This window comes from Molothrus ater, chromosome 17 (assembly GCF_012460135.2).
Source record: "Molothrus ater isolate BHLD 08-10-18 breed brown headed cowbird chromosome 17, BPBGC_Mater_1.1, whole genome shotgun sequence".
NCBI lineage: Eukaryota > Metazoa > Chordata > Aves > Passeriformes > Icteridae > Molothrus > Molothrus ater.
The window spans coordinates 2861744-2879475 of record NC_050494.2 but is presented as its reverse complement, the minus strand read 5'-3'; the positions used below and the strand labels follow the sequence as shown (position 1 = coordinate 2879475).

Genomic DNA, 17732 nt, shown 5'->3' with positions numbered 1-17732 from the left:
AGCAGAAAGCAAATATTCACAGTCTCTCCAGTTATCCCTGTGTTTCTATCTCCTGGGCAGTGGGAGCAGGGCACAGCACAGCTGCTGGGGTGCCAGCTCACACTCAGGCCACCCCACAGTGCCACCTGTGAAAAATGCCAATCACTTGTTTTTAAAATTTTAAAAGTTTAATGATAATAAAATGGCTATAAAAATAGTAATACAATTAGAGTAATAACAATTTGGACAATTTGGATTAGGACAATACAAGACAATAAAAACAAAGAGTTATGGACAGTCCGGGTACCTCTTTCTGGGCAACATAAGCCCGAAAAAGGACCCACGTTAACAGAGGATTAACCCTTAAAAGCAATAACCTGTTGGATATTCATACACTCATCCATGATGCATAAATTCCATTCAAACACAGGATTCTGTCTGGGCAGTGTCAGCTTCTTCCTCTGAATCCTGACAGCGTCTTCAGAGCTGAGCAAGGTGGGAAGAAGTTCATTTCTCCTGATAATGGGGCAATAAATTCTCTTTCTCTGAAAGATTCAGGTGTCCTGTGGCTGCTATCTCAGTGCAAGTCCTTTCTTTAAAAAAGTATCTTACATAGCATAATTTCTATTTTAACATTTTGTTATAACCTAAAACTATATTTAACACACTACTTAAAGAGAATTAATACAGCATAACTTTCCAACATAACACATATAATAGTCATTTTAATATTTGCAAAAAACCAATCATAAAATGGGCATTTTTCACACACCCAGATTTGTTCTGGGCAGTTGGGAGAGCTGTGGTGCCAAAGGTGTGACATGGCCACACGTGCCAGGCTTTGAAATCCTGCCAGTCCACGTGCTCAGAGCAACCAGGAGGGAAAGAGCCACCCAACATTAATTATGACTTTTGAAGCTTTGCCTAATTACATTGTCTCTCTTAAGAAAACGACACAAATATTTATGAGTGGGACTTTTAATTCTCATTGTAATCAGTGACATAAATAGGTAACACCTTTATAAAGAGTTAATAAAAATGTGTCAACACAAGCTTCAGCACAAACTATCAAGCAGTGTGCAGTAAAACATTCCAGTGTTTATTGTATTGATTGAATATTCATGAGATGCCAATTTAAATTACAGTTCACAACTGTTGCTGTGTCTAATGAATAATTTAAACAAGTGTGGCCAAAGAGATTTCAACGCTGCATTAGCAAACTGCAAGGGATTAAGCAACAGAGAATTTATAATTAGCTTTGTATATCCTATAATAAATTCATTGGAAAGATGGTTTTAATTATCCCACATGCTAATTCAGAATTCAGAGCAATAATTTTCGATTGAAAAGTAACCCTTTCTTCCCAGATAATATATTTGGCTCCTCTTCATCTTCTGCATCTCGAGAAGAGAGAATTGCAAGTATGAATGACTTAATTTTTGCAAATCTCATCCATCATGACATAGCATTTGTACCTGCCCATCTCAGGGTCTGGAGCAATTCCTTTTTCCCATTTCCAGCTGGGGAAGCTGAGACCAATGAGATCAAATCCCTTCCTACAAGCTGGATCCCAGAATCCTGCTGGAGCTTCTCCCAGATCTGTGTGCTGCTGCACATCCTCTTTGATCCACTCCTGGCTACTTGGGCAATATTTTCTGCTCCTGGCAAATGAGTCTGTGACAGTGATGGAAGTTTTTGGCAGTTGTCTCCTATAAGCAGCTTTAGAGTTTTGTTTCAGAAAGGAGGATGTGTGTAGATAACAAGTGTAAACCTCAGAGTTGGAGCTGAGATTGCTGCATTCTTCAGAGCCAAACAGGGATGGTTTTGTCTCTATTTGGCAAGTCTATAAAGGGCTTTTTCCTGGGGGAGATTGGCCCTTTTACCCATAGGGACAGGGCTGCAGAGTCCCTGCCATTTGTCCATATCCAGGGTGAGGAGGGCACCAGCCCTGTGCTTGTGAGGGGCTGGAGGCTGCACTCACAACGTGGCTTTGACCTTGGGTAACAAGGGGGACAGCAATGTCCTCAACAGCAGAGAGGCCTGAGCTCCCCATCAGCTGATGCTCAGCCCCTAGAAAGTGTGAATATTTCTTGTGCTTTCCCCTCCACCTGCTCTCCCCAAGCCATCCCACACCAAAGCCTGTCCATGTGTACAGACACAGTTGTAGCTCTTGCAGAACCTCAACACTTGGGAAGCATTCCAAGGAGCATAAATCCTCACATCTCCATGCAGCCACCCATGCTCAAAGCCTGTCTGGGAAGCTCCAAAGGTGTCTTGTGGGGGAGGAAAGCACTGCCTTTCCAGGTGGTTTTGTTTAATTCCAGGGCAGCAGGTTAATGAGATTGCTGGGATCTGTGACTTTATCTGGAATGTAAACACGAGCCTGGCACGTGTCCTCGGTGTCTGATCAGATGGAAATGCAAATGCGGCGCCGAGCCATCCAAAATGTTTTGGTGACACAACGTGCAAGACAAAATAACCATCACTTTTTTTAAATATAAATGTCTTCTGTTGCATTTGAGTCCTGCCATATCCATCTAATCAACAGCCTGGCACTGAGGGGGATGTGCCTGAGCTGGAGGTGGAAGCTCCTTCAGGAGCAGGGAACACCCAGGGCTGTCCCAGGAGCCACCGGCTGTGCTCGTGTCACTGACACATTTTCTGAAAAATACCTTTGCCAGGATTTTTCTCCTGGGAAGCTGAGAGGCCTCAGAAAAAAAAAAAAGTAACCAGTAATTATGCATCTTTAATTAATCTCATGTAAATTGTTTTTATTTAATGGCCAATCCCAGTCCAGCTGTGTCGGACTCTCTAGTCAGTCACAAGATTTTATTATTCACTCTTTTCTAACCTTCTGATGTCTCCTTTCTTTCTATTATTTTAGTATAGTTTTAGTATATCATTTTCTTTTAATATAATATATAGCATAAAATAATAAATCAGCCTTCTGAAACATGGAGTCAAGAGTCTCATCTCTTCCCTCGTCCTGGGGACCCTCAAACACCGCCACACACTCTGACTTCCCCCAAGACTTTAAATTGCTGCTTTAGTGTCTCTGTCTTCTGGGTGACTGCAGTTACTTAAGGTGATGAATGGAGAGCATGGCTGGAATGCAGTAATGTTGTTGTTGGCACGTATTGATTAAACCTCAAGGCTCAATTGATCAAGCTCCCCAGTGCTGGTGTGTAATCCCAGGGGAAAAAAATCAAGCCTCTAATGGGGTTATGCTTTACTCTTGGTTTACCACTTGGGGTTATATGTTTTGGGAGGGAAGGAAGTGTTTGTGATGGCCTGAATCCCTGCTGTAACCAGGATTAAATGAGGACTGGCAGTAGGAACACTTGTTATTGTGGCAACCCAGTCCTGGGCAGACCCAAACCTCATTTAACATGGCATATCTTACCTCCAGGAACTGAGTGCCTGTCTGGGTGTTAGAAGGAAATAAATGAATCTCTGAGGTGTTTGTTATCCATTATGAGGAAGCCTAAGAGGACAGAGATGCTGCTGGACTGAATATTCTTCCCCTGGTCTCCCTTAATACACTACATTTAATCCCATAAACTGCATTGCACAGGGCAGGCAGAACAGCAGCTCTGGTTAATGTTGTGCTGGAACCTAAGTGAACACTTCCTAAATCTGTATGGCTTCAATTCTGCGTTGATGTAGATTTTGGCCTGTCTGTAACTTGGAAGAGCAGTTGTATTGGCTGGCTAAGAAATGAGATGGGTTTGCCATTGTCAGGAGTCAGAACAGAAGTTACAGCATCTGGCTCTGGAGTTTCCCTTCCTTCTTCCCTCCTGCAATTAATTTTGTATGTACAGAATCATTTGGGCTTTTCACACCTAATTTAAGAGTGTTCAGCATTTGCTATAATTAAAGGTAGGAAGATAACTGACTGTGCCTCCTGGTAAGTTTGTGTGATGCAGGGAGGTCATGGCACATCCTGCAGGGCAGGAGCATCACTGTGCTGGTGGAGAACTGGTGTGCTGGAGGTTCAGTTTTGTCTCAAATTGCTCCAGCAGAGCTGGGCTTTGAAAATCCTACAGTTTCCCAACACATATTGAGCCACAGAGCCATCCTCCTCCCCTGCATGCTGGTATTCCTGGTATTAAGAGGCCCTTATGAAACACTTATTCCAAACTAACACAATAATCCCAGCAATATCTGGCTGCAGAGGGAAGCTGAGTGGGGGCTAAAAGGGGGCAGCTCCTTGCAGATGTGCAGAGGAGCTGTGGTTTGTGTGCAGATGTGGGATCAGCACTGGGAACCCAACTCTTTCTAATGCTGCAGCCTTTCTTATGGTGCTTAAAAAGTGGGCTGTGAGACTTTGCAATCAAAAAAAAAAACCCATTAAAATTCATTCCCAGAGTTTAATCCCACTGGGATGAGTTTTCTATCTAGTCTTGCCAGTTTCCTGTTGTGTTCTAAAATTGCTTCTTTTTGCCTTCTTCTCCTTCTCCTTTTTTTTAATCCTCCATGCAATAAAACATGGACGTCTCTCATTACCTGTGAGTCTATTGCTTTATGTGAATGCAATATCTAAAATGTGTGAAAAGAGCCAGGAGAGACATAAAGCAAAGGGAAGCTGGGAGTGCAGAGAGGCTTCAATCAGCTGCACAAGCCCAGAGAGAGGGCAGTGAATGCTGGGGGAGATGAGGGGGGCAGCTTTGGGATGGGGGAGTGTTTGTGCTGCTGTGGGGGAGATGGGTCTCATGGAAGCTGGAGATGCTCTTGCCAATGTGAGTTTTTATCCCCCTGAGAAGAAAACACCTGGATTTACACAATCCAGCATCTTCTACAGCCAAAGTGAAGCTTCTTGCTGCCCTGCCAGGCTGGGCACAGTTCCATGGTTATCAGCAAGAGGTGCCCAGGGGTGGGCCAGGGTGCTCTCCCTGGGGAAGGGCTCAGTGTGATCCTGCCTTGGCAAGGACACACAGCAGAGCACACTCTGGCCCTGCCCAAGCTGCTTCCACAAAAATTAAATTCAATTACTGGCCCCCAACCCACCAGGAGCAGAACTTTAGTCCATCCCTGCAGTTCAAAGTCTCACAAGGAGGCTGAGCTGTAACACAGGATATTTAACATCTAAGAACACCAAGGATGTGGCAACCACCAGGAAAAGCAAACCCCCCAAGGAATCTCTGTTGAGCTGAAGATGGGGAAAACTTTCTGTCTCCAGGGTTTTCCTGCTTTCCCTTTTGTTTTTTAATGCCTAAGGTTATTTACATGACACCAGATCTCTGCTCTCAGGAGTTTATTTGTGTCTCACATCCTGTCCTTGACCTGTGGGATGGCTTTGCTGGGCAGGTGATGGTGCCATGGAGTGCACAGCTCAGCAGGATCCTCAATTCCCATTCATGAGCAAAAGGGCACCTCAGACATGTGGCCAGGGACCACCTCTAGCCCCACACCACCTGTGGTGTCTCACCCCAGCCTTGGAAGCAGCAAGTTCTGTTTATGGGGGTACTTATTGTAGAAGGTTTTAACACTGACTCCACGTTTCACCAGTGTCTTTGGAATTAAAAGGTGAAAGACAAAAATGAAAGAAAAATTGATGGATAAACAGGTCTGATACTGAAAGATACTTTCCCCTTGCTTGGGGTGGCTTTGCCTCACCATTACACCCAAATAATGCAACAAAAGTACTCCATGATCAGTTTGTCTGCTCCTCCATCCACCTCGAGTGTGGAGACAGAAATCCAGGTTGAGAGAATTGTTCTGGATGGGCTCCAGGGCTGGTGCAGACCCTTCTCAGCTCCCAGCACCCTCTTGGCCCCCTCAGCCCCTCACCTTCACCCATGAATTTTTATCATCTGCCCCTTTTGCCTCCATTCCCCTCCACAGCTGCTTCTCCCTGTCTTTGCAATACACATGTATGGGCTGTGACAATTTTATTAAGTTTTATTCCCCCCATGGGCTATAAAAAAAAGGGGGTCAGGGTCTGCTGCTGTTTAATTACCTCCCAGTGCCCATTCCAGGGAATTCTGCCCCAGCTTTTGGTGGTGGTGTTATGGTGTTCTGCCTGGATGAGTATCAATTCCCTTCCTCTACAAATGGGTTTTGCAAAATCACTAAATAATGTGTTCAGAAAACAGGCTGGAAATTAATGGGATAGATTATTTGCAAACATGTTCACTGAATTATCAGGCTTGTTCTTTATCCGTAAAATAATGTACTTTAAAAAAAAAAAGGAGTTTATTGAAGAGGCTATTTACAGACAGTTCTCCAGCTGGGAACTGCAGGAGCACTGATGGGGCATGAGCACAGCCCAGCTGCTCTCCCAGTGCCAGGAGCACCCAGATCACTGCATCCTGGAGTGGTTGGGCTTAGAGGGGGCTTAAAAACCATCCACAAGCAGCCCCTGCCATGGCAGGGACACTTTCCACTGTGCCAGGCTGCTCCAAGCCCCATCCAGCCTGGCCTTGGGCACTGCCAGGGATCCAGGGGCAGCCCCAGCTGCTCTGGGCACCCTGTGGCAGGGAACAATTCCCAATTTCCAATATCCCATCCATCCCCACCCTCTGGCAGTGCAAGTCATTCCCTGTGTCCTGTCCCTCCATCCCTTGGCCCCAGTTCCTCTCCAGCTCTCCTGGAGCCCCTTCAGGCCCTTCAAGGAGCTCTGAGGTCCCCCTGGATCTCTCCTCCAGGTGAGCACCCCCAGCTCTCCCAGCCTGGCTCCAGCCCTTGGAGCATCTCTGTGGCCTCCTGGATCAATCCAGACTCCACATCTGTTATCTTATTTATTATAACAGCTCTATAATCATTATAGTGCAAGGATTCCATAGCACCAGTTTCAAACCTCCTCGATGTTTCTCGCAGGCAGCTCCTCTAGGCACTGCCTGTTCCTGGTCCTTGCAGGACCAGGCTAAGATTACATTCTACATTACCTTCATTTATCCATACATCCATGTGTCCCCCTACACACATCCTTCCTTCTTTGGGGTCCCCAGAGCTGGGGCCAGCTCTGCAGCTGGGGTCTCACCAGAGCAGAGGAACAGGACCCTCCCTGTGGGATCACCCCAGGGTGCAGTTGGGTTTCTGGGCTGCCAGTGCTCATGGACAGGTCATGCTCAGCTTCTCATCCACCCAGGTCCTCCTCAGGGCTGCTCTCAGTCCCAATAAACACAACTGGGAGAAGCCCTGGGAGCCTTGTCTGGGGACATTGTGTGGCTTCAAGGTGAAGCTTCATGTTTGAGAGCATTGCATTTAAAACTGCCAGCATTCATTGGAAAGATCTGGGTTTTATTTAAAGCACTTAAAGCAGAAAAGTTTCTTTTCTCGTATTTATCTGCTCAGGTTCCCTGTAAGCCATCAGGCTGAGCTTGTCTGTACATGGCTTCTGATAACTGAGGAGCTTTGCTAATGCTGGTATTTAATAATTCCTGGAATATTGGGGAAGCTCTGGGGGACTAGAAAAGAGCTAATATGCAAATATTTAAAAAGGGAAACAGAACAGCCCTGGTAATTACAGACCTGTCAGTCTGTCATCAATCCTCAGCAAAATAATGGAGTGGCAGATCCAGGCCTCAATTAATAAAGAATTAAAGGAAGGTAATATAATTAATGCCAATCAACATGGGCTGATGGAAAACAAATCTTGTCAAACTAACTTGATATCTTTTTTGATGAGATTACAGGTTTGGGTGATAGAGGTAACAGTGTTAGCATAACACACTCAGACATCTGCAAGACTTTTGACTTGGAAGCACAAAATCTATTAAAGGAAGTTGAACAATACAAACCCAGTGTTGCACAGGTGTGGTGGGCTGCTTGTCACTCTGTCTTGCTGGAGGGTTTTTATGTTTCTGCCAAAGGAAACAATGAATAACTTCATTAAATAATTTCCAGTGGATTTGGCAGTGATGCTGCAGGGAGCAGGAAGGTGGCACAAGGCAGAGAGGGAGAGCTTCTGGCATGGTAAACAGATCCCCAGTAAAGAATGTGTGTTTGGAAAACAGTATTGCTCCCCTTGCAGGAGCAAAAATGGTCTTTCAAGGTGAGGACTCCTCTCCTTAGAGATGGTAGCTCTGGAAAAGGGCTGAGAGATGTTTTGGGTGGGTGCTGCTGAGGGAGATGTGCAAAAAGCACCCAGAGCAATGAGCAGGGTGGGGAGCATGAGAGAGGGCAGAGCTCTGTGTCTTTGGCCAGGGCAGGAAGGGAATGGTGCTCTGCAAGTGCTCTGGGGAAGGAGAAACTGGGATCCCCTGGGATGGGCTGGGAGCTCCAGGGATGGGCTGGGCTGGGAGCCCCAGGGATGGGCTGGGCTGGGAGCTCCAGGGATGGGCTGGGCTGGGAGCCCCAGGGCTGGGCTGGGATCTCCAGGGATGGGCTGGGAGCCCCAGGAATGGGCTGGGAGCTCCAGGGATGGGCTGGGCTGGGAGCCCCAGGAATGGGCTGGGAGCCCCAGGGCTGGGCTGTGAGCCCCAGGGCTGGGCTGTGAGCCCCAGGGCTGGGCTGGGAGCCCCAGGGCTGGGCTGAGAGCCCCAGGGCTGGGCTGGGAGCCCCAGGAATGGGCTGAGAGCCCCAGGGATGGGCTGAGAGCCCCAGGGATGGGCTGAGAGCCCCAGGGATGGGCTGGGAGCCCCAGGGCTGGGCTGGGCTGGGAGCCCCAGGAATGGGCTTGGAGTCCCAGGAATGGGCTGGGAGCTCCAGGGATGGGCTGGGAGCCCCAGGGATGGGCTGGGAGCACACGTTGGCCATTGAGGCTGCATTCTGAGCTTGCTCCAGGGATCAACCACAGGGGGATGTGATAAGTGAATCCACCCCCTGGGCAGGTTCTGAAGCCCACAGGGAGGAGTTCCCCTCCTCCTCTCCCCATCCCCTCCCTGTGTGGTGCCCCAGGGGCTCACAGGGGTGCTTTGGATCCCCTGTGTCATAGCCACCACAATAAAACCAGGAAAGCTCGTGAAGCCACGGGCAGAGGAAAGCTGTGCCTTCAAACCTGCCTCGGGGCATGTCTGTGTCTCAGAATTGCTTTTTTAAACCCCTGGGTGTGGATTCTTCCTCTTTGCTGCCTGGCTCTGAGTTCAGAGATACTCCTTCAGATCGTGTTTGCAAGCTTCAATCTGTAAAACTTTTTTTTTCCCACTGTGTTCAATGAAGACAAACTGTAATTTCAAAATAGATCCAAAAAATTTCCACGTGCCCAAACCCCCTAAGCTGCCACCAGCAGTTCCCTGTGCTGCTGGGCCAGCAAAGCCCCCCCCATGGCATCCTGGTGGGGGTACAGGTCCCCAGGAGCTGGCAGAGCTGGCTTGGTCCCTCTGGGAGCTGGACACACCCAGGAGGGAAGTGACAGCTACAGCTGGGAATGCCAGAGCACAGGGAAATCCTCTGCCATGTGATAAATGCCCCCCACCTCCTCCAAAATAAATTACTTCCTTTTTAAATCCTTTCCAACTGCTCCCCTCGTGTTCATAATAGGATGATCGGTGGAACCAAAGATGTGGCTGTTACTTTAAAGGATAAATTAGTTTGACTCTTAACTCAATAATTAAAACTGTTATGGCTATGAGCCTGCAGGGATAATGTACTATTATTATAGTCATTTGTTTCAATTAAATGCTTACTGATTTTACAATAGCAGCTGGGCACCTGTGTGAGATAGCTATTACTCTGAACAAGACATCTCAAATTCCAGCAGAAATTTGTCACTGCACTAAAGCATTTTACACAGACCATGAAAGTTTATTAGGAGCAGTTACAAATCGGGAAGAGGAGGGGTGGTAATTGGGGATATATTTTCTTATCAGCTCCTCTCTCTCCTGCTCTCTCTCTTTTTTTAAGTAAATCATCTTTAAGTATTTCAGCTATGGTGATGCGTTTACATTGAAACTTCAATACAGAAAAAGCCTGCTGGGAAAACTTTGCTTCAAAGCTGTTCAGTAGATAATTCCTCTCCCTGCTGATTGTGATTATAATGGCTTCTTCTTGGGAACAAACCCAAGGAGAGGAGAGCTGTGCTGGGGATAAGCCTGGTGGCTGCCCCTGGAGTAGCTGCTTGCTTTGCCTGGGTGAGGAAGACCCTGGGTGAGGAAGGCTCAGCCCACCTGTGTTAACTCACCCTGGGAAGGGTGGTATTGTATTTGCAGGGATGTCCCAACAAAGGAATGATGAATCTGACTCCATGTCTCAGAAGGCTCATTTATTACTTTATTGTATTCTATTATATTAAAGAATACTATACTATACTAAAGAACACAGAAAGGATACTTACTGAAAGGCTAAAAAGATAAGAATGAAAACTGGTGACTCTCTCCAGAGTCCTGACACAGCTTGGCCCTGATTGGCCAAAGAGTGAAAACAACTCCCAGCAGAATGCAATGGAACAATCACCTGTGGGTGAACAATCTCCAAACACATTCCACATGTGAGCACAACACAGGAGAAGCAAATGAGATCAGAATTGTTTTCCTTTTCTCTGAGGCTTCTCAGCTTCCCAGGAGAAAAACCCTGGGCGAAGGGATTTTTCAGAGAATGTGAATGGCACAGGGTGGAAGTCAGGGAATAATGGAATGAGTTGGGTTGGAAGAGACCTTAAAGACATCCCATTCCAGCCCCCTGCCATGGCAGGGACACCTCCCACTGTCCCAGGCTGCTCCAAGCCCTGCCCAGCCTGGCCTTGGGCACTTCCAGGGATCCAGGGGCAGCCACAGCTGCTCTGGGCACCCTGTGCCAGTGTTTAACACCCTCATCATAAAAAGTTTCTTCTGTACATCTACTCTGAATCATCTCTCTTTCAGTTTAAAACCATCACCCTGTCACAACAGGCCCTGCTAAAAAGCCTGTCTCCATCTTCCTTCTGAGCTCCTTTAGGCACTGGAAGGGGCTCTCAGGTCTCCCTGGTCCCTTCTCTTTTCCAGGTGAGCACCCCCAGCCTGGGGGTGCTTTTACATTAGAATTTTGAGGAACAGTTCATTTGAAGCTGGGCTTGGCACATTTGAAACATTATCTGTGTTAGCAGAGCACCCCAGCCCCAGCTGGGCTGTTCCTCATGGTATTTGTCACTCCTGAATTCCCCTTCTCCCCACAACAGGCAACATGGACCATGTGCTGTTTGTCTGCCTGTTTTTCTCTCCTTCTCTGGATTAGCTGGAGCATTTATGGGCCTGATATGCATATTCATTAAAAGAATTGAAATATTGTGGGGAAAAAAGGAGCTGTCTTTGAGTTAGCACAGCCTTTGGGAATCTGCTAAGTAAGATGCACTTAATTACTTTAGCTATGACTGCATCACATTGCACTCTGGGTTTCCTCTGAGATGCAAAACATGAAAGATGTTTGCAGCACAGGCTGCAAACCCATCCTGGGCCTTTTGCAGCACCTCGTGGTGAGCTTGTACTGCTGAACTCCTGGGATGGAGAGGGGGTGTGACCTGCCTCTCCCAGCCTCTGCTCCTGGGGAAGGAGCTGGCCACATTTATGGGGGATATTTAATTCCCCTGTGTTTCCATCTGTGGGTCTGCTGAGTGCTTTGGGGCAGGGAAAGGCATGGGACAGCCCCACTGAGCCCAGGGCTGGGACTGCATCCCACAGGAGCAGGTTGTTTTCTTTCACACAGCATTCATTGCCTCCTTTCACTTTGGTTTGCCATGATCACAACTTCATTCATCATTTCCTTGCCTAATTATGCTGTTTCCTGCAGGGAATCATCTTAAAATCCTGCTCCTGGGGGTCTCTCCTTCCTTGGGTCTTTTTTTGGGTGGATCACCTGCTTTGGGTGCCCCTCAAATAGCTCAGTGTCAGCAGGATCCTGCAGTGGGAAGCAGGAATGACCCTTACCCTGCCTTGACTGAGAGCCATCCTCACCTTAAATCCTATTTAAGAAGCTCCAGTGCTGCACACAAACAATTCACCTTCATTTTCACTCCAAATATTTCACAGCTGGAAAACTCAAGTGGCTTTTCCACCACTCCTGGGGACACCAGGAGCCATCACCAGAAGTGATGGGGAGGTGGCAGCCTGGCATGCTGCTTACAAAATTGCATTAAAAAATAAACAAATAAAGGGAAATGGAGAGAATTGCAGTGAGTGCCAAATGGTGGAGGCAGTTCCTGGTCAGCAGGGTGCATGTGAGGAGCTGTGCATGTCCTGCAGAACCTCCTGGACTGGGGGAGAAGAGATGGAGATGTGGGAGAGGGAGAGAAGGACCAACAATATTCAATTAGAAGCACTTTTATATCATACAATTATAGAATGCTTTGGGTTAGGAGGGACCTTTAAAGGCCATCCAGTGCCACCCCTGCCATGGCAGGGACACCTTCCACTGTCCCAGGTGCTCCCAGCCCTGCCCAGCCTGGCCTTGGGCACTGCCAGGGATCCAGGGGCAGCCCCAGCTTCTCTGGAAAATCTGTGCCAGTGTTTTAGAACCTCATTTGTAAAAACCTCCTACATTGTATCTAACCTAAACCAACCCTCTTTTAGTCTAAAACCATTGTCCCTTGTCCTATCACCTGAATAAAGGTCTGTCCCCATTCTTCTTATGGGGTCCCTTTAATGAAATAAAGAAGTTGGGAGGAGGCATTTAGGCTGAGATATCCTTGGAGAAGAATGTGCCAGGAAAATTGCTACTTAAAAGGGTTCTGTGATGGGGTTTTTATGAGCATGGGGCTTCTGAAGGGGATCTCTGAGCCAGGCTCAGGTTCCTGGTTTTTTCTACAAATTTTCAGAGGCATTTACAGCATGTGGCCCATATCCATAATTGCACTCCTGGACTTGTTCTGCTCTGATGCATAAATAACATGCACGGTAAAGAAAAATGTGTGATTACATATTTAATGGATAAACAGAGCTGTTGTGGTCCATTGGCCACATAATAAAAGTTTCAAAAAATTGTCTTAATACAGTATTTCCTCAGGAGACTACTGTGGCTGAAACGTGAGCAAGCTATTTTAAATTTTAGAATTTTTTAAGCCACATCTCATAACCAGCCCCATTTCTCCAACACCCGTCTTCTAAACTTTCCCTTCATTTAAATTTAAAATAAGGACAATAAATTATTCTTTTCCTTAGCAGCTGGCAGATCTTCTCCAACATGAAAGGTCTGGATTAAACTGACAAAACCCAAGACAAATGTACATTTTTTTGGCTGGGGTTTGGGAATGGCTGGCTGCTCAGCAGATGGGAGCTGTGTCCCCACTTTGCACAGTCCCTGTCTCACCCAGGCCATTCCCATGACTTTTGCAAATTTGGTTTAAATGCAAAATTTACATCTCTGGTGCCTCCTGTGCTGGCCAAGCCTGGTGTCTGTCTCCATGGGTGCATCATCCTTGATGTCTTTATGACCAGGGTTCTGCAGTAAGACACATAATAAGGATTCAAGGGCACATTATAAGGTTTTAAGGGCACACAAAATTTGCCATAGTTAATCTCTATGCCCCTAACCAAAGCATAATTAAGCTCTGTGCCCCTTTGCCTCTAAATAAAGCCAGCCCTGCTGCCTCCTTGACACCACCAAAGCCAAGGGCAGCAATTCAGTTTGGCCCCTAAATCAGCCTCAGTCAGACTCTGCTGTTGAAATGCAGGAATATTTTTAATTTCTGTGAGTTCAATCCCTTCACTTCACAATTAATACAGGAAAAGGGCAGATCCAGGGAAAGCTGTTCTGCTGACACTGCTGGAGAGTTCAAAGGAGAGCAGAATATTCTGTCTGTGTAATGGTGTGGTGTAAAACTCTTGATTCCTGACCTGCAGCAGTAAATCTGGGTTTGTGTTTGGATTTATGTCCTCTGAAGCCTTTGGAGGCCTCACAGGTCTGCCCTGGGTTTCCCTCTGTGTGTGCTGCTGATGGAGCTGGCAAAGCTCCCCTGGTAACGAGGTATTGCACCTCCATGGGCTGATCAGGAGCTCAGGCCTTTAAACTCGTGTTAGCATTAATCAGATTCATGTAAAAGGGGAAAAGTCTGGCAAATGTTTCAGGCAGGGTTTGCCTCCCTCCCACTCCATGGCTGGATGAGGCTGTGCAGGAACCAAGCTCTACTGGATCAGCAAGGATGAATCCTGGGGGAAAATGGGGTTTTGGGGAGAATGATTCAAACTGGGAATGGGGTCTTGATGCAGAAGACAGCAGGGTTTGTCCTCATCTCATCTCATCTCATCTCATCTCATCTCATCTCATCTCATCTCATCTCATCTCATCTCATCTCATCTCATCTCATCTCTTATTTGCTTCTTGGTGTAGAGGGTCAGGACCTTTGGTATGAGTCCAGAGGAGGCCATGAAGATGTTCCAAAAGCTGGATCCCCTCTGCTCTGGAGCCAGGCTGGGAGAGCTGGGGGTGTTCACCTGGAGAAGAGAAGGCTCTGGGGAAACATTAGAGCCCCTTCCAGTGCCTAAAGGGGCTCCAGGAGAGCTGGAGAGGGACTTGGAACAAGGGATGGAGGGACAGGACAAGGGGGAATGATTTTAATTTATAGGAGGGTAGGTTTAGACGGGATATTAGGAAGAAATTCTTCTCTGTGAAGGTGGGGAGGGAAGCTGTGGCTGCCCCTGGATCCCTGGAAGTGTCCAAGGCCAGGTTGGACAGGGCTTGGAGGAGCTTCCCTTCTCCTGGTGATCTCACCATAAATCACTTGTTTATGAAACTTTTTTTCAGAGCCCTGATAGGTGCCAGCCACCAGTGGTCCCTGAGGCTGTCAGGGGCACCTTCTGGGCACACAGCCCCACACACAAAGCTAATTTAGCACCTCCCTGTCAGGCTCATGGGCACAGCAATGGGTGCACAGTGCTCAGCCCTCACCTCGTTTGGAAGCGAGCTCCAGGAAGACTTTCCCAGCCATGTAGAACAATTTAAACAAAAAATCAGCCTTAAAGTGATTTGGCAGTATGGCAAATAAATGAAGGAATGGATTTTGTAGTGACAATGATGTCCTCCTCCCTCAGATCCAGGAGATGGTGCACTCGGACGCCGCGTCCTACGAGTCCAACCGCCAAGTGCCGCTGCTCAACCGGCCCGGCATGCTGGGCGGCCCCATGGGTGCCCTCAGCCAGTCCCAGCTCATCTCCCAGATGGGCATCCGGAGCGGGGTCACCCACGGCTCCCCCTCACCCCCAGGAAGCAAGTCTGCCACCCCATCTCCCTCCAGCTCCACTCAGGAAGAGGAGACCGAGTCGCATTACAAGGTACGCGCGGTCGCGCTGCGTTTGGCGCTTTTCAGGGAGGGGTAAATTGTGCTAACTAAAACCACAGACTTCTGGTCTTGTGTGTGTGGAAACCCAGGGCACAGGGAATGTTTCTCTGTCTGCTCTGGGGTGCCCTGACCCCCAGGGCAGCACTGACTTTGACCCTCATCCATGGAGAAAGTTTCCTGAACTCCAGAATAGACTGGAACCCACAAAAGTGTGAAATAGATTGTAGAGAGCAGTGTTGGTGCAGTCACTTGGTGAGAAATTGAGGTTTTGGGATTTTTAGTGTGTTGTGGAGGGAAGCAAGATGGAGGGCACAGGGTGTTGTCCTGGGTTTCTTCTTCATGCTTCTTCTTCCTCCTTCTCCATGGGTTTGGGTGGCATTTTGTAATTGGGCAGAAAAGTCCCCATTGCAGCTCTGTGGGATCAGTTACTGGGTTAAAAGGAAAATAATCCAGGTGTCAGTTCTTAATTGGACAGTTTAGTCTTAAAAGACCTTGGAACAAGAGATTGTTGGCCATTTTGTGCCTGCTAATGACAAGCTGCTGAACTCACAGCAGTGAGACTGTTTTACTGATAAGAAATAATAAACACTTGAGTCCCAACATGAATTACTGCCTCAAGTGCCTTCAATCCAGACCCAGAGAGACCCACAACTGGGACCCACACAGTCTTGTTTATAGTGGGAGACTTTCCCAAGGATGAGGGCACTGTTCCCAGCCTAGGGTGAGCCCAGCATGGCAGGGCACTCACCCAGCAGGTTTGGAGGTCAGAGTTGTTCTTCTGCCCCCACATTTTACCAGTTCCATCAGGCCACAGGATTTCCTGGGATGATGATTGCCATGAGCAAAGCACCTTCAGGGCTGAGTCTGCAGATGATTTCTGGTGGTGGGTAGAGTGAAAGACTGAAACAGGGAAGGAAAATAACTCATGGTGGGATTTAACTGAGCTCATTGGACATGGCTTGCTAAGGAAAACAAACAGGAATCCAAAGAATCTTCTGCCTTTTAGTTCACCAAGGTGGTGTTTTCAGTAGTCAGCAGTGTCCCAAATGGTCTCTACAGCCAACACAACTGCTGCTGAGTGTGGCACCAACAAACCCAAGGAATTCCTGGGGGTTTGGGCACACCTTGGTTGTTGTCCATCTCTCTCCAAGTGCACCAGCAAAGCCAAACAACATGTGCCACAGTCCAGAATCTGTGGCTGTTATTTACTGATGGCAAACTACAATCACAGTGCCTCTGTGCCTGCAGGTGAATTGCTGGGCTCCCTGGGGACTTTGATTAAAGCCTTCCATGGAAAACCTTCTCCTGAAGGCACTGCTATTGTAACCTTGTCCCACCCAAATAGATGTTTTGACAGGGTTTGAATGTATAACCAGAGCAGCAAACAGTGCATGGGCTGGAAAACTAGGAAAATGATAGGACTGAGCAAAACCCTCTCCCTCTTCATGGAAATCCAGGAAAATGGATTCCCATCAATCCTGGAGTTTTTCATCCATTGGCAGATTTCACTTCAGATTGGGGCATTTCAAAGCAGAGTGCTCATGTGGGTGGAAACACAGCTTCAGTGCATAAAACTGTAAAAAGAAGGGATACATGAGGTTAAGAACAAATGGAATTTTTCAAACTCTGTGATTCCATGTTCAGGGAACACTGTGGGAGGGGTTGTGCTGCTGGATCCCACAGCCTGCCATCTCCCAAAGCCTGCGTCACAAAGCTCCAGGCTTTGTGCACCTGGGAGCTGAAATCTTTCATGTCAGGAGAAAATGAGTTTCAGTGTAGTGACACACCAGCTTCTGTCTCTCTGCCTCCACCAGCATCACCCAGCTTTCCTGGCAGCCCCCCAGGAGTCCCTGAGCAGGGCACAGCTTTGGGGTTGGATCTTCTGCTTTCCTGAGCCAGTGGTGCCCATGGGGTAGGGTATTTGGAGATGTCCAGATGATGACACCTTGCAGAGATTAGAATTTTTCCTAATCCTTAAGGCAATCCCTCTCATTGTTCTGCCCTGTAAACCCCCCAGGCAGGTGGGAGTGATGTGTTTGAGGGAGGAGGAGATGCTGAGTGTGAAGAAAGCAGCGGACCCACACCGTGGCCTGCAGGTTTCTGTTTGCTTTGTCTGTCTGCACAGCTGCTGCCTTCACCCATCAGTCACTTTTCCACATGGCCATTAAGGGCTTTTCTGCATCAAAACAACATCTAACAAGCAGAAAACAATCTTGTGAGCTAGAAGGTCACAGGTTAAAGAAATGAAGGTCACAGGTTAAAGAAATGAGTCCTTCAGGTCCTCTGAGCCAGGGAGCATTTGAATTTCAGAGGTCTCTGAGCCTCACTGGTGTATTCACCTGCTTCATAGCTTGAGGGGTGGGTGCACATGAATGGGAGGGACAGGTGGGTACAGCCCAAATTCCAGCTGGGTTAGTGGCCACTCTCCATAGTTATTAAAATCACAATGGCCATGAGGTTCCAGCTCTTCCTGGGTTCAACATCTAAGAAAGCAACAAGTTTTGGGATCACATCCTTGCCCCAGTCCACACCTGCCACCAAACAGATCTTCTGCTGCCTCTCCAGGGCAGGTCCAATGCCAGTGGCCACCATGGGCAGGTGGCCAAGCTCTTCCTCCCCCTGCCCA

General features: G+C 47.7%; 1 protein-coding gene across 2 annotated transcripts in view; it reads left to right on the top strand.

The window, feature by feature from the left end:
• Positions 1 to 17732, top strand: part of TOX2 (TOX high mobility group box family member 2) — a 178619-nt gene that overhangs the window by 131520 nt on the left and 29367 nt on the right. For both annotated transcript variants that reach the window (XM_036395759.2, XM_036395758.2), the window contains exon 4: positions 14859 to 15098. In XM_036395759.2, coding sequence (XP_036251652.1) covers positions 14859 to 15098 — 240 coding nt within the window. The remainder of the gene's footprint in view (positions 1 to 14858; positions 15099 to 17732) is intronic.